Genomic DNA, 22,419 nt, shown 5'->3' on the forward strand with positions numbered 1-22,419 from the left:
TAAAACTTGTCACACACTTGACAATGTCCAAGCACTCCCCACTGCAGGCAAGGTTAAACTCTGCACAGGACTAACCTGAGTGAAAGAACAGCCAAAACAGAACAGCTGAATGCACACAGCATACACAAGAAAACATTCCCCGAAGTGCCAGGCTCTGGTCTACATATGACATCTTCTTAATATAGCCATTATTCTAAGGAACTGGAAACATAACAGGCTTTCCTAACACACAGAAAGCAAATACTTAGGCAAAATGCCAAGTCAGAGGAATTCATTCCAAAAGAACAAGGTCACAGCCAGGGATCTAATCAAAATAGATATAAATAGTATGCCTGAACCAGATTTTATTTTTCTTTAATTAATGTTTATTTATTCTTGAGAGAGAGAGAGAGAGAGATAGTGCACCAGAGGGAGAGGGACAGAGAGAGAGGGAGACAGAATCCAAAGCAGACTCCAGGCTTCTAGCTGTCGGCACAGAGCCTGATGCGGACTCAAACTCACAAATCCCAAGATCATGACCTCAGATGTTTAACTGATTGAGCCATCCAGGCACCCCACCTAAGCAACAATCATAAGTATATTAGCTGGACTTGAGAAAAGCATTGAAGAAACCAGAGACCCTTAATGCAGAGAAAAAAAGACCTAAATACTAGTCAGCCTGTAATAAAAAATGTTGTAACTGAGATGCAAAAGTGACTGTATGTAACAACCACAAGGATGGAGGAAGGAGAGGAATGTATAAGTGATACAAAAGATAAAATTATGGAAATAATAAAGCTGAAAAGATGATAAGAAGAAAAATATTGGATCAGAAATGTAGACTTAAGGAACTTAGGGGCTCCATAAAGTATAATATTCATATCATAGGACTCCCATAAGAAGAAAAGAGAGAAAAAGGACCAGAAGGTTTATTTGAGCAAATTATAGGTGAAAGCATCTAAATCGAGGAAGCACAGAGAACACCTATCAAAATCAACAAAAGCAGACCAACACTAAGACATATCTAGGAAAAACTGCAAAATACAGAAATAAGTAAAACATCCTGAGAGAAGTAAGGGAAAAACATTCCTAACTTACAAGGAAAGACAGATCAGGTTTGCAGCAGACCTGTCCACAGAAACTTGGCAGGCCAGAATGGAGTGGTATGATATAGTCAATGTACTGAATAGGAAAATTATGCAGTCAAGAATACTTTACCCAGCAAGCCTATCATTCAGAACGGGAGAGATAAAGAGTTTGTCAGACAAACAAAAACTAAAGGCGTTCATAACCACTAACCCAGACCTGCGAGAAATATTAAAGAGACTCTTTGAGTGGGAAAGTAAGACCAAAAGCAACAAAAACTGTAAAGTAACAGAGGAAATCTCCAGAAACAACTACTTTATAGGTAATACAATGGCACTAAATTCATATCTATTCATAATCACTCTGAATATAAATGGACTAAATTCTCCAATCAAAAGACAAAGGATATCAGAATGGATCAACATACAAGGCCCATCTATATGCCACCTACAAGTGACTCATTTTAGATATAAAGACACATGCAGATTGAAAGTGAACCACCTATCATTCAAATGGAGAACCACCCATCATGCTAATGAATGTTGAAAGAAAGTAGGAGTAGCCATACTTGTATCAGTCAAACTAGATTTTATTTTTTATTCTTTTTTTATTTTGAGAAAGAGAGAGAGAGTGAGAGAGAGAGAATCTTAAGCAGGCTCCATGCCCAATGCAGAGCCCAATATGGGGCTCGATCTCCCAACTGTGAGATCATGACCTGAGCTGAAATCAAGAGTCGGATGCTTAAACAACTAAGCCACTCAGGTGCCCCCAGTCCAACCAGATTTTAAACCAAAGACTGTATCAACAGATGAAAAAGGATACTATATCATTATAAAGGGGTCTATCCAATGAGAAGATCTAATAGTTGTAAGTATTTATTCCCCAACTTGAAAGCACCCAAATATATAAATCAATAGACATGAAGAAACTCATTCATAATAATACAATTATAGTAGGGGACTTTAACCCCCCACTTACATCAACGGACAGATCATTGAAGCAGAAAATCAATAAGGAAACTACGGTTTTGAATGAAACACTGGAAGAGATCGCCTTACAGATATATTCAGAACATTTCATCCTAAAGCAGCAGAATACATATTTTCAAGTGCACATGGAACATTCTCAAGAAAAGATCACATACTGAGTAACAAATCAGCCCTCAAAAAATACAAAAAGATTGAGATCATACCATACATATTTTCTGACCACAATACTATGAAACTTGAAGTCAACCACAAGAACAAATACATGGAAGTTAAAGAACATTCTACTAAAGAATGAAAGGGTTAACCAGGAAACTGAAGAAGAAATAAAAAAAAAAAACATGGAAGCAAATGAAAATGAAAACACAACAGTCCAAACCTTTTGGGATGCAGCAAGAGGCTATAAGAGGAAAGTGTATAGCAATACAGGCCTAAAACAAGAAGCAAGAAAGGTCTCAAATACACAATGTAACCTTACCTAAAGGAGCCAGAAAAAGAACAGAAAATAAGGCCTAAAACCAGCAGAAGGAGGAAAATAATAAATAGTAGAGCAGAAACAAATGATATAGAAACAACAAAAAACAGTAGAATAGATAAGTGAAACTAGGAGCTGTTTATTTGAAAGTATTAATAAAATTAATATACTGCTAGCCAGACTTGTCCAAAAATAAATAGAAATGACCCAAATAAATAAAATCATGAATGAAAGAGGAGAGATCACAGCCAACACCATAGTAATTATAAGAGAATATTGTGAGAAATTATATCCCAACAAATTGGGCAATCTGGAAGAATTGTATAAGTCTCTAGAAACATATAAACTACCAAAACTGACAGGAAGAAATACGGAACTTGAACCAACCCAGAACCAGCAAAGAAATTGAATTAATAGTCAAAAATTTCCCAAAAAATAGAATCCAGGGCTAGATGGCTTCCCATGGGGGTCTACCGATTGTATAAAGAAGAGTTAATATCTATTCTTCTCAAACTATTCCAAAATATAAAAAATGGAAGGAAAACTTATAAACTCATCTATGAGGCCAGAATTACCTTGATTGCAAAGCCAAACAAAGACCCCACTAAAAAGGAGAATTATAGGCCAATATCCCTGATGAACATGAATGGAAAAATTTTCAACAAGATGCTAGCAAATTAAATCCAACAATACATTAAAAGAATCATTCACCATGATCAAGTGGTATTTATTCTGGGGTTGTAGGGGTGGTTCAATATTCACAAATCAATCTATGTGATACACAACATTAATAAAAGAAAGGATAAGAACCATATAATCCTCTCAATAAATGAAATTGTTTTTTAAAAACCCACATTTGACAAAGTACCAGATCCATTCTTGATAAAAACAAAACAAAACAAAACAACAAAGTAGGGATACAGAGAACCTACTTCAACATCATAAAGGCCATATACAAAACACCCATAGCTAATATCATTCTCAATGGGGGAAAACTGACAACTTTTCCTTTACAGTTAAGAACAAGACAGGGATGTCTACTCTCACCATTGTTATTTAACATAGTACTGGAAGTCCCAGCTTCAGCAATTAGACAAAAAAAGAAATAAAAGTCATCCAAATCAGCAAGGAAGAAGTCAAACTTTCACTATTCACAGAAAACATAATATTAGTATTATCGCTAGAACTGACACATGAATTCAGCCATGTCACAGGATACAAAATCAATATACAAAAATCTGTCTCATTTCTATACAGCAATAATGAAGCAACAGAAAGAGTAATCAAGGAATGCATCCTATTTCAACTGGCCAAAACCAAAACTTACCCAGGAATAAACCCAACCAAAGATCTGTACTCTGAAAACTATAAAAAACTCATGAAGGAAATGGAAGATGACACAAAGAAATGGAAAAACATTCCATGCTCATAGATTGGAAGAACCTATATTATTAAAATGTCTATACTACCAAAAGCAAGCCACACATTAATGCAATCCATATCAAAGTACTACCAGTATTTTTCAAGAGCTAGAATACACAATTCTAAAATTTGTATGAAACCACAAAAGACACTGAATAGCCAAAGGAATCTTGAAAAAGAAAAGCAAAGCTGGAAGCATCACAATTCCGGACTTTTAAGTTATATCACAAAGCTATAGTCATCAAGATGTATATTACTGGCCCAAAAACAGGCACAGATCAATGCAACAGAATAGAAAACCCAGAAATGGGATCTATATGCCCACAACTATATGGTCAATTCATCTTCAAAAGAGCAGGAAGGAATATCCAATGGAAAAAAAAAAGATAGATTATTCAACAAATAGTGTTGGGAAAACTGGAAAGCCACATGCAGAAGAATGAACTGGATCACTTTCTTACACCATACTCAAATTTAAAAATGAATGAAAGACCTTAATGTGAAATAAGGAACCATCAAAATCCTAGAGGAGAACACAGGCAGCAACTTCTTTGACCTTGCTAGTAGCAACTTCTTACTAGACATGTCTCCGGAAGCAAGGGAAACAAAAGCAAAAATGAACTACTGGGATTTCATCAAGATAAAAAGCTTCTGCACTACAAATAAAATAATCAACAAAAGTAAAAGGCAGCCTATGGAGTGGGAGAAGATATTTGCAAATGACATATTTGATAAAAGGTCAGTATCCAAAACCTACAAAGAACTTATGAAACTCAACACCCAAGAAATAATCTAGTTAAGAAATGGGCAGAAGACATGAATAGACATTTTTCTAAAGTAGACATACAGATGACTAACAGACACATGAAAAGATGCTCAACATCACTCATCATCAGGGAAATACAAATCAAAACTGCAATGAGATACCACCTCACACCTCTCAGAATGGCTAACATTAACAAAGCAAAAGCAACGGTTGTTGGCAAGGATATGGAAAAAGGGAAACACTGTCACACTGTTGTTGGGAATACAAATTGGTTCAGCCACTCCCGAAAACAGTATGGAAGTTTCCTCAAATAGTTAAAAATAGAATCCTACTACCCAACAAATGTACTAATAAGTGTTTACCCAAGGGATACAAAAAAACTCATTCAAAGAGGCAAATGCCCTCACATGTTTATAGCAGCATTGGCAACAATAGCCAAATTATGGAAAGAGTCCAAATGTCCATCAACTGATGAAAGGATGAAGAAAATGTGATACGTGTGTGTGTGTGTGTGTGTGTGTGTGTGTAATGAAATATTACTTAGCTATAAAAAAAAAAGAATGAAATCTTGCCATTTGCAGTGACATGGATGGAACTAAGGTGTATTATGCTGAGTGAAATAAGTCAGTCAGAGAAAGACAAATATCATATGATTTCAGTCATATGTGGAATTTAAGAAACAAAGTAGATGAAATGAGGGAAGGAAGAAAAATAGAGAGGAAGGGAAACCATAAGGGACTCTTTACTATAGAGAACAAACTGAGGTTTGCAGGAGGAGAGGTGGACAGGGGATGGGCTAAATGGGTGATGGGCATTAAGGAGAGCACTTGTGTTTATCACGGAGTGTTATATGTAAGGGATGAATCACTAAATTCTACTCTGAAGCCAATATTACACTATATGTTAACTAAGTAGAATGTAAATAAAAACTTGAAACCAAAAAAAAAGCATCAATCACACAATTATTTTCTTTTTTCATTTTAGAAATTTGCAATGTAAAAATAATTTGATACATAAATAACAGAATATATTACATTACTAAGATAAAGTTGGTCATTCAGTAAACTCATTAACAGTAATTCATCAAAAGTGTTAAAAGTAGTATCACCAAATAAAGAAGTATAGGGTAATACATACAGTGTCTTAAGTTCAACTAAATGACTCATTCTAAATACATATTACAGAAGGAGAATATATTCTCATGTTTATTTTGTTTTTAATTCATTCTGGCTCATGCTCTCTTGTACAAAATACATATATCTGAAGTTGATAGTCTATTTTTTCCTGTCTTCTGAAATATCCAATCCATTTTTTTATGGAACTATACAAATACTTCATTGACTTTGCTTTCCTTTCTTATTTTGAGGCTTAAAATTATCATCAGGATCCTGGGAACTCATTGAAAATTTTGCAAAGAGCTGGAAAGCTACATGAAGAAACTATAATTTAATATTTTTCTAAAAGGCTATTCAGAATATGTGATGCTAACTTTAAATACATTTTATAATTCCTTTATTTTCAAAAAAAACAAACTTCTCAGAAGATCTTTTAAGTACAAAAATTGGCTTCACTTTCACACTTGGAAAAATATTATAATTCTTTTTTTTTAATGTTTATTTATTTTCAAGAGAGGCAGAGAAAGAGTGCAAGCAGGGGAGGGGCAGAGAGAGAGAGAGAGAGAGAGAGAGAGAGATAGACACAGAATCCAAAACAGGCTCCAGGTTCGGAGCTATCAACACAGAGCCCGATGTGGGGCTTGAACTCATGAACCAGGAGATCATGACCTGAGCCAAAGTTGGATGCTTAACCAACTGAGCCACGCAGGCTCAGAAAATTATTGAAAAATTATAATTCTATATTAGAAGTGGAATAGCAAACATGTCATAATCTTACATTCTCTTTAATATTGGAGAACAGCATTGTTTAATATAGGGCAGAATATACTTTTTTTTAGATAAATATTGTGTGGGTAGGGGGGCAATGGGATTGTGTATTAATGGAAAGAGTGTGATTTTATAGCTTTATTTGTGATTATGTAATTACTATTTATTTTCTTCCTGGCACTAAGCTTGAATGAAATGTGGTTTCTGGGTTAGGATACAAATCTGTACAGTACAAAGATGAGACCAGTATAATAAAGTTTCAAAGGCAGAAACAGTTCAGATAAGAGTATCCCTCTGTTCAGGGTAATTTTATTTGTTCTTTCAAGAAATGTACACATTTTACCATGGGAATCTCAGGAAAAGGGTTGGCTGATATCAAACTCATAACAGTCTCAAAATATCCATTTTGAATCCAGAAATGTTCAGTTTCTGACTTCTTTCTGTTGTCTCCAAAGTCAACTGTAAGTGCAGAGCATATCGCAGGGGACATTGATTCTGACTGGATTTATGTCAGTTCTGATTTTCTGGCACCCATTCCATACTTGTTAAATAATAGCGACTATCACTCCTGCTTTTAGAAAGAGTGTTTATATTGCAAGTTGTAAAGAAGTATTTTCAAATAGGGGAGCCTGGGTGGCTCAGTCGGTTAAGCGTCTGACTCTTGATTTTGGCTCATGTCATGATCTCACAGTTCGTGGGATTGAGCCCCATTGTTGGGGTCTGTGATGACAGCATGGAGCCTGCTTGGGATTCTCTCTCTCTCTCTCTCTCCCTCTCTCTCTCTCTCCCTCCCTCTCTCTCTCCCTCCCTCCCCCTGCTTGTGGTCTCTGTCTGTCTCTCAAGATAAATAAATAAACATTTTTTAAAGAATTATTTTGAAATAACATATTAGATATACACTTGAAAGGAGTTAAATGAAGACTACGTATAAATAGCCCTTTGGTAATATAAGAACTAATACAGGCTATCCCCACATTTATACCTGAAAACATATACCTGTATAAACTCAAGATATAAAATTTCTAACTAGAATTCACAGGGAAGATAAATTTTAACCACACAATAATTTTATACAGAAAATAAAATATTTGTGTAAAATCTGAAATCAATCACCTAAATAGCAACACAAAAAAATATTTCTTCAGGGAAGAACTACAGTAATCTCCACATTTAAAACCATCCCTTTCCAAATGTGGTCAAAGATACTGTAATGGAGCTGTATGGTGACGGAAGAGAGCTACATATTTGTTGAGCATAGCATAAACTATAGAGATGTTGAATCACTATGTTGTACACCTGAAACTAACGTAACATTGTCAACTATACTAAAAAATAGAAATTGCATATAGACGCACAATGGGATATTTTCCGGCCATAAGAAAGGCGGGCATCCTGTTACATGTGACAACATGGATAGACCTTGAGTGCATTTTATGCCAAGTGATACAAATCAGACAGAGGAAGACAAATTCTGTATGATCATCAGTGTATGCTATCACTTATTGGTAAAAAAAAAATCATAAAACAGAGTAAAATGGTGGTTACCAGTTAATGAGGGGTGGGGTTATAGGGCATATGTTATTCAGGGGTACGAACTTGCAATAAATAGTAAATAAGACCTAAAGACCTAATGTACAGTACAGCAAATAGAAAATAATGTTGTATTATAATCATCAAATGTGTTATGAGACTAGAACTTAATTATTCTAACCACTAAAAAGAAATTATAATTATGTAACATGATTGGTGTTAATTACATCTACAATGGCAATCATGTTATAATATATAAATGTATCAAGTTAACATGTATATGCCTTAAATTTAGTGTTATGTATCAAATATATTTCAATTAAAAATAAATAAATAAAACCATCCCTTTCCAGGTTATGTTCTATTTCTGAACAAATATTAATTTTAATCCAGAAATGTCTTTCAAATATTCCAAAGGATTATGCTTCATTTTTATTATAAATTATCATTTAACACTTCTCAATAATTTTCTTTAATTTTATTTTTCTGTGAATCTAATAAAATGGGAAATTTTATCATTTATGAATATTACTTTTCATTGACAAATACGCATGTTCTAAGAGCATTTTAATTCACTGATGTTCATTGTTTCCTATTGAAAATTCATTCCATCATACAGGGGATTTTAAAAATCCATATGAGAAATAAATGTTAAAACTAATGCTTTTGCCAATTGGAAAAAGGCATAAATAAGTTCTTACTCAATGTTCTTTCTTTAAATACATTCATTTATAATCAGAGCACAATAATTAAGTAAATCATGTTTCTTAATAGGGCTCCGCAGGACCCAGAGCAATGAAGTGAATACAGAAAAAATGGCTGTGTCAGATCACAGAATTCATCCCCATATTTTGTCTTTTTGTGGTTAAAACCTATCAAGTTTCCAGTTAGCATACTGATAGACAACTAAAGACTTTACAAACCTTTAGCTCCCTGAATGTGTTTAAAAATATTTCAATCAGTCTTAGATTAGGTGTTTTTCATTAAAAGGAGAGCTCTTTGTGTTTATGTTGATCTCTGACTCCACACACAACTTTTGTGGGCACCAATGATCTCTGATACAAGAGGGACTCACAAAAATGCCTTCTCTACCTTGTGCCTGATGCAGATCCCAAACAAGAACAAAAGCAAGCACAATGTCCTTGTAATTGTTGTTAAACCCATTGTTCTTAAAAATGTGTGGCTGACATCAAGGGTCAGTGTTTGAAAAATATGTTTCTGTGTCACCTTCGGCAACAACATATGAATCAAAACCTTTCTTCTAACTTTCTAGTAGCATAATGCCAACATCACATGAATACACATAAATTTTGATATAAACTAAGTAGCAAAGGCAAGTACAGAAGAATTTAAGAGTCTTTAAATAAATGAATTCCACAAAACTATAATTGCTGAAACAATGAGGGAATGAAGGCACAGGTGATGCCTGTTCATTGGCTAACAGACATATGAAAAAATCCTCAACATCACTCATTACCAGGGAAATACAAATCAAAACCACAATGAAATACCACCTCACACCTGTCAAAATGGATACAATTAACAACTCAGGAAATAAAAGATGTTGGGAAGGATGAAGAGAAAGGGGTACACTTTTGTACTGCTGGTGGGAATGCAAACAGGTGCAGCCACTCTGGAAAACAGTATGGAGGTTCCTCAAGAAATTAAAACTAAAACTACCCTACTACCCTAGCAATTTCACTACTAGGTATTTATCCAAAGGGTACAAAAGTACTCATTCAAAGGGGCACATGCACTCCATTGTTTATAGCAGCACTATCAGCAATAGCCAAATTATGGAAAGAGCCCAAATGTCCATCGACTGACGACTGGATAAAGAAGATGTGGTATGTATATACGATGGAATATTACCTGGCAATCAAAAAGAATGAAATCTTGCCATTTGCAATGGATAGAGCTACAGTGTATTACACTAAGCCAACTACATCATTCAGAGAAAGATGAATACCATATGATTTCACTCAGATGTGGAATTTAAGAAACAAAACAGATGAACACAGGGGAAGGGAAGAAAACATAAGATCAAAAGAGAGAGAGGCAAACCATAAGAGACTCTTAAATACAGAGAAGAAACGGAAGGTTGCTGGAGGAGCAGTGGGTGGGGGGTGGGCTAGATAGGTGATGGGCATTAAGGAGGACACTTGTTGGGATGAGCACTGGGTGTTATATGTAAGTGATGAATCACTAAATTCTACTTCTGAAACCAAAAAAAAGCAATATATATATATATATATATATATATATATATATATATATAAAATTTAAGAAACATATATATATATATGTAATTTAAGAAACAAAACAAATGAACATATGGAGGGGGGGGAAATAAAGGACAAAAGAGAGACGAAACAAACCATAAGAGGCTCTTAAAGACAGAGAACAAACTGGGAGTTGATGAAGGGAGGTGGGTGGGAGGATGGGCTAGATAGGTGATAGGCATTATGAGGGTATTTGTTATGATGTACACTGGGTATTGTATGTAAGTGATGGATCACTGAATTCTACTCCTGAAACCAATATTGCACTGCATGTAAACTAATCAGAATTTAAATAAAAATTTAATTTATATATTCATATATATGTGTGTGTGTGTGTGTGTATATATATATATATATATATATATATATATATATATATATATTTCCTGAAGATCTTAAATGACCAGAGAGCATGTTTTTAGTTACAAAAATAACATCCTGAATAACTTAGGTTAATACATTTAAAATCTAAATAAGCAGACATTTATTTGAGAAAGCATAAATTAACATAACTGTATGAAAAAGACACACACACACACACACACACACACACACACACACACACACTCTGCAAAGGCCAGTAGCTGTGAAAAGAATGTGAAAGATTTATCAAAGAAAACAACCAGTAATAGCTTCTAGGCCACATAATTCTACTGCAGAGTTATGTCAAATTCTGAATGCAAACTCTAATTTGCAGTGTATAAATACTATTAACTATAAAGAAATTAAAACTCCAATTTTTTGTGCCCAATCTGATAAAAAACACATAGAAAGTAAAATTTGAAATGACATTTAATGTATGAAAAAGATCTACAATTTATTAGAATTCAACAGCATTTAAAAGCGTCATCAATTAAAATGAAAGAGAAATTCAAAGATGGTTTAATTTGAGGAAATACATCCATAAATCTATATGATTTATATATTTTTCTATTTTGCCAATGAAAAAACTGAGACTCATAAATTTAAATATAATACCAAAGGTTGCACACCCAGAGCAGAATTGTAATTTTAAAATCTATACTCTTAGCAAATAAATAATGCTACCTCCACAGGATAACAACACAATAAAACAGAAAGAAATTCTATAAAAGGTTACATACACACACACACACACACACACACACACATACACACAAAACACAAATCAAAATTAGGAGCAAGCAATGTAGTATGCAGGCTAAGTTACTGTAATTGGGTATCTATTTAATTCCAATACTCTTAGAGAATGAAGCAAAATGAGAAACAGATTGAGTTACATGATTCCCAGCTTCTGATAAAAGGAAACTTGAGTTGTACAAAAAAAATGCAGGTGAGGATGTAGTGGAAACTATGAACCACAGCCCCCTAAAAATCAGTTCGCATATTTTTGTTAATATTCTGTAAGTCACCCAGTCAAGCTAATTAACATTTCTGGTTCTCACATAATTTCCATTTTGTGTGTGTGTTATGTGTAGTGAGAACACCTGATATTATTGTTTTAACACATTTGTAATATTCAATACGTTATTAATCACGGTCGTCATGCAGTACCTTGGATCTCTAATGCAACCTTCATAACTGCAGCTTTGCACCCTTTGACCCATTTCCCCCATTTCCCATTTCCCCCATCTCCTCGCCCTTGGTAACTGCTTTTCTACTCTCTGATTCTATGTGTTCAACACTTTTGAGATTCCACATATAAGAGAGATCACACAGTTTTTCTTTCTTTTTCTGGCTTACTTCACTTAGCGTAGTGTTGTTGTCCAGGTTCATCCAGGTTGCTGAATTTGGCGGGAAACTTCTTTTTTAGTATACACACCGAATGGGATATTAAATATCCCTATTTCTCTACTCGTCCATCAGTGAACATTTAGGTTATTCCCATATCTTGGCTATTGTATATAATGCTGTAGTGGGCATGGGAATGCAGATATCTTTTTGAGGTACTGATTTCTTTCCTTGGATATATACCCATAAGTGGATTGCTGGATTGTATGGTACTTCTGATTTCAGTTTTTTGACGAAACTCCATACTATTTTCCATAATGGCTGCACCAATTTACATTCCCACCAACAGTGTACAAGGGTTCCCTTTCATCCACACCCTCACCAAGTTATTTTCTTTTGCCTCTGTGATAGTGTGGAAATCTTTTATGGGTTCTTCTCCATCCGTACTGCTATCTCCACTCCAATCCAACATTTCAAATTATGGAGGTATGTGACTGTGTTTAGATGCATCTTAGGGGTGAGGATAAACAGAATCAGAGTGATATTATTTGAAATATTTGAAATTAATAAAATTGGGGGCACCTGGGCAGCTCAGTCAGTTAAGCATCTGACTCTCCATTCGGCTCAGGTCATGATCTCACAGTTTGTGAATTCAAGCTCCACGTTGGGCTCTGTACAGGTGGTGTGGAGCCTGCTTGGGATACTCTCTCTTCCTTTCTCTCTGCCCACCCATGCTCTCTCTCTTTCTGTTCCTCAAAAAATAAACTAAAATTTTTTTAATTAATAAAAATTTAAGAGATTAGATAAGTAAAGCCATAATAGCTATATAAAACCCATAATTACAAAAAAAAAAAGTATTCGGAGGATTAGAATACTCAAATTTGAAACCTAAAGGAAATGCCATTTAAAGGGTTTTCTGAATCTAGCCAGTCAAGTGAATAACCTAATGGAGTACTTATGGCATATCATAGGTCTAAAATTCACTGTGCTTACAGACCACTGTTGTGTAAATCATTTAAGATAAGTCTAGGGTCTATTCCTTTGAATTTGGATTTACCAACTGCAAAATAAACACTTTCTAAGGTCCTTTCCATTGCTCTCTGTCTTTGGTCCCGCAAGTCCCTTCTAAGATTTGGGATTGCATTACATATTACATGCAAACTCTGTGGAAAATGGTCTATTCATGGTCCATGATCACAACTATAAATCTCATATTAATGTGGTTATATAAAATATATTAACTTTAAAAATCATCTAAAATGTCAATCAATAGTCTTTGAATAAAGCTGATCAACCTTCCAAATAATCATTCTGTGTTTGTGATCAAATGATAAACTTTCAAAAAATGGGGGGCCAGAGGGGAGAAAGTAATACACTACAGGGACCTAGAAGCATTTGGTCTTTGTAATTTTGATTTTATGGGTTAGGAAAACAGAAAAAAAAATGTACAGTTAAGTTACTGATTGAAGAGAGACAGATATGCTTATTTACCTATACAAATTCAGAATCTGGAATTTCAAAACTGCAAACTGTTGTTTTTTTTTAATTTTTTTAACATTTGTTCATTTTTGAGACACAGAGAGTAAGTGGGGGAGGGGCAGAGAAAGAGGGAGACACAGAATCTGAAGCAGGTTCCAGGCTCAGGCCTGTCAGCTCAGAGCCTGACACGGGCTTGAACCCACAAACTGTGAGATCATGGTCTGAGCTGAAGTCGGATGCTTAACTGGCTGCATCATTCAGGCACCCCTGTAAACTGTTTCTTTTTTTTTTTAATTTTGGTTTCTTGAATGCATACACTTGGACCAATTTATGCACATCCATTATTGAATACATTTGGAGAATAGAGGAGAAATTAAATTTTTTCTTATATAAGGGAAATGTATGTTTTTAAGTTTATTTATTTTAAGAGAGAGAGAGAGAGGGAGAGAGAAAATATGCAAGCAGGAGAAGGGCAAAGAGAGGGAAAGAGAGAGAGAGAGAATCCCAAACAGGCTCCGTACTGCCAGTGCAGAATCTGATGCAGGGCTCAAACCCACAAACCGTGAGATCATGACCTTAGCCAAAATCAAGAGACAGATATTTAACTGACTGAGCCACCCAGGCTTCCCTAAAGGAAATATATTTTGTTTGTTTTAATATAATACAAGTCGATTTGAAGAATTTATTCAGCTCTTAACATAGAAAACAATCTGTTGTCAATTTGACCTCAAACGTAGGAAGTCAGAAAGATTTAAAAACTAGTTCATCGTTGGTAGTTTCTTCCTCGCTTTTTCTCAAACAGAGATGCTATTAAATAGAGTTTCCTGCACTTCCTAAGTCAGTCAACCAAAGGCATGCTTCTAATGTAAATGACGGTTGAAAGATTAGAAATGATACTGAACTGAGTTTTACATTTCCCATGTCTCTTGGCCTTTGGCACTGTGTAGGAATGACATTCACAATTTTCTGTACTGCTTTTCCACAGCAGTTAGCAAAATCCTGTACTTGCTTTGCCTTGACAATCCATCAGAACAGGATTATTTTAAATTCTTCTTGCCTCTCTTTCCACACACACTTGAACACAAATGATCTTTATTCCCCGAGATATTACTTTAAGTAAAGGCTCCTTCTTGACATACTAATATAGATGTTGTACAGAGAATCTGAGCAACACGAAACGTAATCATTGTTTATTCACAAAGGATCATTTTCTTAAATATTTTACCTTCCATATTCAATGCATATTAAGTTCTTTTTTTGCAGATTGTGGGAGAATATGATAAATTGATCAACCTCAAACCTATCTTCTCATTCAAAAGTAAGTTCACATGCAGGGAATCTTACTGAAGGGAAACCTTGCTGAAGGGTGTGATGTATTAGAGGTATGCACTAATTTTGATTACTCCTTTTCAAGTGTTCTTAATAGCCTCCAATGAAAAGAATGAGACATGGATACTGAATACCAAGGTAGGATTTACTTTGTACCTGAAGCGAGTTTCAGAGGAAAACGTATTCAGTGAAGTAAACAGGGAGTGGGTATGAGGAAGACAGAGATATGGAAGTAGTTCAGTTGAAAGAAAACTATAATTAGCTCTTAATTACATGGGGGTCGATTAACTTACTCAAGGTCATGTTAAACATCCTTATTTGGACTATGCTAGAAGGAGTGGATTGGGATTATGGGGGGGGGGGAGGGAATCCAGAAGGAACCATGCTCTGACGCTGGCCATAGGCTGGTGTAAGGCAACAGAGGTGAGGCTTCAAAAACAGGGCTGCTGGGAGGCAGCTTTACACTCCTTCTTCCACCAGTTGTTGTCTTCATGCACATTGCCTAATGTCAGAGCACTAGCTTATCATTAATTTGCAAATCAATTTACTTTTGAGTAATAAAATTGACCTAGTTGTGTTATTAAAAGTGATATGATAACATAGGTTTTCATTTTTTAAATGTTTATTTTTGAGACAGAAAGAGAGAGACAGAGGGAAAGAGAGAGAGAGAGAGAGAGAGAGAGAGAGATTGAGAGCACGAGCACGGGAGGGGCAGAGAGAGAGGGAGGCACAGAATCCAAAGCAGACTTCAGGCTCTGAGCTGTCAGCACGATCTGTGAGATCATAATCTGAGCCAAAGATAGACACTTAACTGACTGAGCCACCCAGGCGCCCCAGTTTTCATTTTTAAATTGTCTTAAATATTACCTAATGAGTAATGACCAATATAAATAGTATAATTAAAGTTCAAAAGTTTTATAATCACTATACTGTACACCTGAAAATAATATTACACTGTATATTAACTAACTGGAATTTAAACAAAACAAAACAAAACAAAACATTTTACCTACAATAAAATCATTATCATGGTATACCATGTTTAAGAAAATACATAATTTAGGGGTGCCTGGGTTGCTCAGTCAGTTGAGTGTCTGACTTCAGCTCAGGTCTTGATTCTAATGGTTTGTGAGTTTGAGCCCCACGTCGGGCTCTGTGCTGACAGTGCAGAGTCTGATCAGTTCCTCTGTGCTCCCCTCAACTGCCCCTTCCCCTCCTCTTTCTCTCTCAAAAACAAAAACAAAAAATTAAAAAAAAGAAAATACATAATTCGTATCAAATGAACTTCATTTTAACTAATATATTTCCTGTCCATGTATCCATCATTGATTTTTTCAGAAAAAAGTACAAAAATCAATGGTCTTCATTAAGAAACCACAATAATAATTATTAAATTATAAGATTCATATGCTTATAAAATATATGATAAATGTTGATGATAATGCTCTTTAAAATAATCTTTCACTTAAAGGAATATGTATTCCCTACATATCCTTCCTCATCTAAAGTTATGAAGAACTGAAACAAGGAGCTATAGAGATATTTTTGAAGGCATAAACAGTACCTCAAACATGTAAGTAATATTGTGTGAACTACAACAAATAATCTGCAAAAGGTCAAATTTTATATAATAACACATACGGAGTTAAATGTATTTCATTATTTTATTATTATACACCAAACCAATAAAAATAAAGATTTAAGGACTCTAGACCTAATCAAAAGAAAGTTTAATTAATTAAACTATTCTGTAGGAAAATTTTCTCACAAACACACACAGTATATAAAAGTTTCTTACTAATTGCCCAGTTTCACATCTGATCAAACTCTTTTCTCACTCACTGCTTTACCACTGACTTGCTCCAAAAGAAAAAAAGAATGTCAAACGCATTTTAGACACAGTAATTTATAAAAGACATTTCTTTAGATTTTTTATATATGGTGAACATGTAGAAAAGAAGCATCCAACTCTTACTATCAAGATAAATAGAAATCCCCGTAGAAAAATGTCGCTTGCTAAAATAATTGAGACTAAAAAAAAAAAAAATACTTCATTTACAATGTAATAAATGAAGTAAATGAAGTAATACATGAAGTAAACTTCATTTTAATGCTAACATTTATTGCAAAACATTTTAATACAGAAAACAAATGTAAAACTATAAATAAATGTTTATCACTTACCTCTCTTAACGTTTCTGCTTGTACTTGTGGACTTATCTGAAGGACATGGGCAACGTCCTTCACATTTGACTGAGATCTGTTTTCCAAAGACACATGCCTGATATTCTAGTTTGCACTGCATACAAAGAGAAAAGAAAATAGTTATTTAGATACATTTAGTTAAATCAATACAAAGTCACATGCTATTTGATTCTATTACACATGCTACGGAAAAAGGCAAATGAATAGCATGGAATGAAGAACATTACACCTGATTTCAAATCTATAAGTTCTAACTTCTAACCGTGGTATCTGGAGCTAATTTCTTAAATGTTATGAACTTCGATTTTTTTCATATGAGTAATTGGGATAATAACATGGAATCTACTGAGTTTGAAAAATCAAATAGGTAGTTTTCCTAGAACAACAGTTACCATGAACTGAGCTCTCAGTAAATGTAACACAAGCTGAATGAAATTAAACTCAAACAATCAAAATTATTATGGCACATGAAGTTCTGAGGGTTTTTTGGGTTTTTTTGTTTCGTTTTTACTTTAGTTTAGCTTAGTTTTGTTTTGCTTTTCTTTGTAAACATTACTCTGTAAAATTTTAAGCCTAAGTACCTTAACTCATTCTTAATATTTATTTCATAACTGCATAATTTGACATGATTTAAAAAATTGTAAGCCTACTCCATCTTTGAAGAGGCAATAATTACTTTCCTACTTTAAAAGAAATAGATCTTGCTAATTCTGAAGTAATGTGATTTCTTTAGTGGCTACGTCCATAATTTACTCAGTGCAAATTATTTTAAAATTAAATAGGGCAGACTTTCTGGCTCCAATCGACAAATGCACCAGTGACTAATTTAATTCAGCTTCAGCTGATACGAAGAAGAACTGAATACACCCAATGACTAATCAGATTACTCATATCTGTACAACATTTTTTTTTGTCAAATAACTCTCTACTGGACAGGCGAAATTCAAAACTAGACTTTCAACAAATGAGTAAAAATTATTACACTTGGAATTTATTTGTAGTGGCTTAGTGGGCCTTTTTTAGAGGAATAAACTCCTTCAAAGAAATTATTTTTTATTGTTCAATGTTTCAGTAATTTAAGGAAATGATTTTGACTTATAAAATCTCAATGGATTTTAAATATCATTAAAATGCCCAATAGCTAATCAAAAGTAGAAAAAAGTAAAAATTATGAGCACTTTAATGAAAGCCAGATAAGTTATCTAAAACTTTGAGACTTCAAATTTATATATATATATATATATATATATATATATATATATATTACTGTAACTTCTTTTAACATAATATTTCAGAATACGGAATCTGGTCATATGAAAATTCTGACTTATGACACAATTTAAGAAAAGTTCAAGAACAATTGTAAATGTGAGCAGACAAAGCCAAAAGTCAATATTAATTATAGCTAATATTGAATTTTAAAATATGAAAATGTTAGCTCCCTTCAAAGATGTGTTACACCATACCCCTTTACATTCTAAATGTGGTTTATTTTAAAAGTACTTTTTTTATTTGAAGAAAATGAAAGCCAGAAAAATAAGTGAATGAACAACAGAAATACATGAGTTGTTAGTTTAAAAAGGTTTTACCTCTTAGATAACTTTCTTTGACATAACACAAACTTCAAAGCTGTCTAAAATTTGCGTATGATGAAATTATAGTTTTGAAAAGGAATTACTTTATAAATAAAACAATTTCTTCTTCAGAATGATTTTACCAAACTTTTTTTTTCTGTATGCATTTCTGCAAAGACCAACAGAATCAGAAAGATAGCAAATCCACCCATGTTCATAGTTACAAGAATCTAGCTTCCTGGGGCGCCTGGGTGGCTCAGTTGGTTAAGCAGCCGACTTCGGCGAGGATCATGATTACGCTGTCTGCGAGTTCGAGCCCCGCGTTGGGCTCTGTGCTGACAGCTCAGAGCCTGGAGCCTGTTTCAGATTCTGTGTCTCCCTCTCTCTGACTCTCCCCCGTTCATGCTCTGTCTCTCTCTGTCTCAAAAATAAAGAAACGTTAAAAAATAAATAATAAAAAAAAAGAATCTAGCTTCCTGTAATTGAAAAGCCATTTAGTTTTATTTCCTTATGGATTGATTTTGAAATAAAAATATCTTCATAAAGAATTTTATTCAAAGAATATTAGGACATTAAAAGCACTATTTTAAAATATTTTTTTAGCTACATCTACTGATTGGATTTCTAATTAATGACATTCAATTTACTTAATTATCACAAACCTGAAATATTTATAAAGGTATAAGTGAAGTGAAATATCATATAAAGGGCATGCTCATTAGTTTATAATTACCAAAAAATGGAAATTCTGTAGAGAAAGACATGATTAATGCATTCCTGATTATCTAAGACCCTGAGCATTAAGAATTCTTAAGTTAGGAGTTACTGTGAAAAGCAAGCCTGCAAAATGATTTTTCCATGGTCAAAGTTGCCATTTGTCAGGGAAAGTAAGTTAAAATCATTTGCTTAATTATGAATCAAAGGAGAACATTTAATCTTACTATAGGAGAGATCTCGTCTGCTCATAGAAAAGACCCCAACCATCAGGGTAATAAACACTGAGACAGGTTATTATTACAGTTTTTAAGATAATGCAATCACTGTGAGCTTGTTGGATGGCTTAAATTGGAGGTTTTCAGTTGGAGTGGTTTTGCCCCAGGGGACAGCTTGAAATGGTTTTTGGTAAAACCGCTAAAATTATGCGGGAGGGATTACCTTTGGCATTTACTAGTCAGAGGCCAGAAAGACTGCTAAAGATCTTGCAGGGCACAGATAAGCCCCCCAAAATAAAGCATTATATGACCTCAAATGTCAATAATGCCCCGATTTAAGCACTAGTCAATCAAAAGACAATGAATAAGTAATTAAACTCAAGATTCCTTCCATATTTCATTAGTATTTTCTTTTTGGTCATTCATTAAAGTAATGCATGTAAGATAAAAAGCAATGGTATAAACTACAGGCTTCAAGTACTGAAATTATCCAGGAATTTAAATTTAAAATTAAATTTAAATTTAAAATTAAATTTAAAATACACATCAGCTAACACAACAAAATACATACTTTATAAATGACGACTTTAATTGAGGTATCGCTATGTGTCAAACACTGTATTAAGCAATTTTGATGCATTATATTCTGATGAATAAGGTAGGATAGATATTTTTTTTTTTAACATTTATTTATTTTTGAGACAGAGAGAGACAGAGCATGAACAGGGGCGGGGCAGAGAGAGAGGGAGACACAGAATCTGAAACAGGCTCCAGGCTCTGAGCTGTCAGCACAGAGCCCGAGGCGGGGCTCGAACTCACAGACCATGAGATCATGACCTGAGCCGAAGTCGAACGCTTAACCGACCAAGCCACCCAGGCGCCCCTAGATATATTTTCTAAAATAAGTTTTTCAAGTGAAGTTTGGAGAACTTTATGCAACTGATCAAAAATGCATGGCTAAAATAGGATTTGAGCCTACTTTATAGTGCTTCTCATGTAGAACAAGTATATAATTAGCAGTAGGTAAAAATAGCAACAATGTTCTATTTCTTATTGTGGTGATAAAAATTTTGATACAAGTGAAAAAATAAATTGGAAATTTGGAATATCATGAATCACTTTTTTTTAGTATTGCTTTAATCTACCTTGGACTGGCTAATATATCACATTCCACACCTTTAATACATTAGACAACCAATATCATGTCTAAGAGCTCTCATGAATAGAATTCCTCATAGGCCGCTATAGCTAACCCCTCTGCAAGTAAATGTCCTCCACTTGAGGTTCTCTGATTCCCACTCTGGTGTTTCACATGCAAAGACAACCAGAGAAAGAAAAAAAGACTTGATTTAGACTTGAATCCATTCATTCATTGGGATTTACCAATTACCCACACACATTATTACTGTAGCATAAATGACAAGCGGGAGCTAAGCATAGCAAAAATCTGTGGCAACCCTATGCACTGAAGTGGACACTACACCATTGTTTTCTGTTTGTCACTATACTTTTCCTTCAGAAATAACACCTCACTTATTGTGAGTAAACTTCTTTTCTCACCAGAAACCTTATTTGGGGAAACTGATTTTTACATACAAATGTTATAGCATACCTCCCTCAGCACAAGGTGAGAGTCCTCTGACATGAGGTGGTTAAAGTCTTCCCATATGCTTATTCAGATCTGTCCCTTTACAGGGATAACACTAGAGATGTGAGCACAGATGCTATTTAAGCAAAATCAAAATGAGAAAAGGACCAACAGGATCCTAAGAAGGTTAAAGTCCTTAACTTAAGCAATCTTTAAGGCTGAATGATATGCAAGCCAATTTCCCTTTAGTCCTTACACCTCATACTGTTTCTATCAGACGTCTAGAAGTTGGGTATTATCAAGACTAGTTGCATTTAAGCTGAGATGAGATGACATGGGGATAGCAAAGGAGCTTTAACCCAGGTTAATAAATTCACAATCCCTGTCATGTAATCATGGGCCAGTTAAGATATTGCACAGTTGGCAACTAGACTATCTGACCAAGACCTGCCGAGAAAAAATAAAACAATAATAAAATAAAATAAATATAATAAATAATAAATATATAATATAATATATATATTATATAATATATAATATATAATATAATAAATAAATAATAAATATAAAAAATAAATAAATATAATAAAAATAAATAAAATAAAAATAAAACAATAAAACAAACATTTAATCCTTATTTTACTGAACATATCCTCTTAGATGTAGTATACTCTTTGAACTACTATATCTCTAATTTTTATTATAGATATTTTTCTTCCAAAATTAAACAAAAATTCCCCAAGGAAATTTATCATTTGGCACAAACCTTACAATACGTTGTAGTGCAACCTGAGAACATGCCAAGGAGAAAACCACTTGGCACATAAACTATGGACTCAGAACTGAGGAAATACTGTTTTGGGGATGGTTTCTCCTTGCAGAGTATCAGAGTGTGTTCACAGGTGTACAGGGGGTTGTCTTAAAATCAACTTAATCCAATGTAGCCCTAGAAGGTGAGGATTGTTTACTCCCTCACTTTGGTTGAGATTGTGAATATATACATAGAAAAAAAAATCTGTTTTTCGTATCACTAAATTATTTGAGTTATAAGATTATATATTATCAAGCGTCTCTTATTTTGAGATCTGTGTGTACAATGTAGCATTCACCTATGCATTTTCATCATTGTAAGGCCATCGTTGTAAACAGATATCCCAGATTTCAAAATCAGGTAATAATTTTAAAAATTTAAG

General features: G+C 34.1%; 1 protein-coding gene across 3 annotated transcripts in view; it reads right to left on the reverse strand.

The window, feature by feature from the left end:
• Positions 1 to 22,419, reverse strand: part of SPOCK3 (SPARC (osteonectin), cwcv and kazal like domains proteoglycan 3) — a 493,980-nt gene that overhangs the window by 141,082 nt on the left and 330,479 nt on the right. For all 3 annotated transcript variants that reach the window (XM_078445631.2, XM_078445629.2, XM_078445630.2), the window contains exon 6: positions 17,112 to 17,226. In XM_078445631.2, coding sequence (XP_078301757.2) covers positions 17,112 to 17,226 — 115 coding nt within the window. The remainder of the gene's footprint in view (positions 1 to 17,111; positions 17,227 to 22,419) is intronic.

Source organism: Panthera onca, chromosome B1, assembly GCF_046562875.1.
Source record: "Panthera onca isolate mPanOnc1 chromosome B1, mPanOnc1 haplotype 2, whole genome shotgun sequence".
Taxonomy (NCBI): domain Eukaryota; kingdom Metazoa; phylum Chordata; class Mammalia; order Carnivora; family Felidae; genus Panthera; species Panthera onca.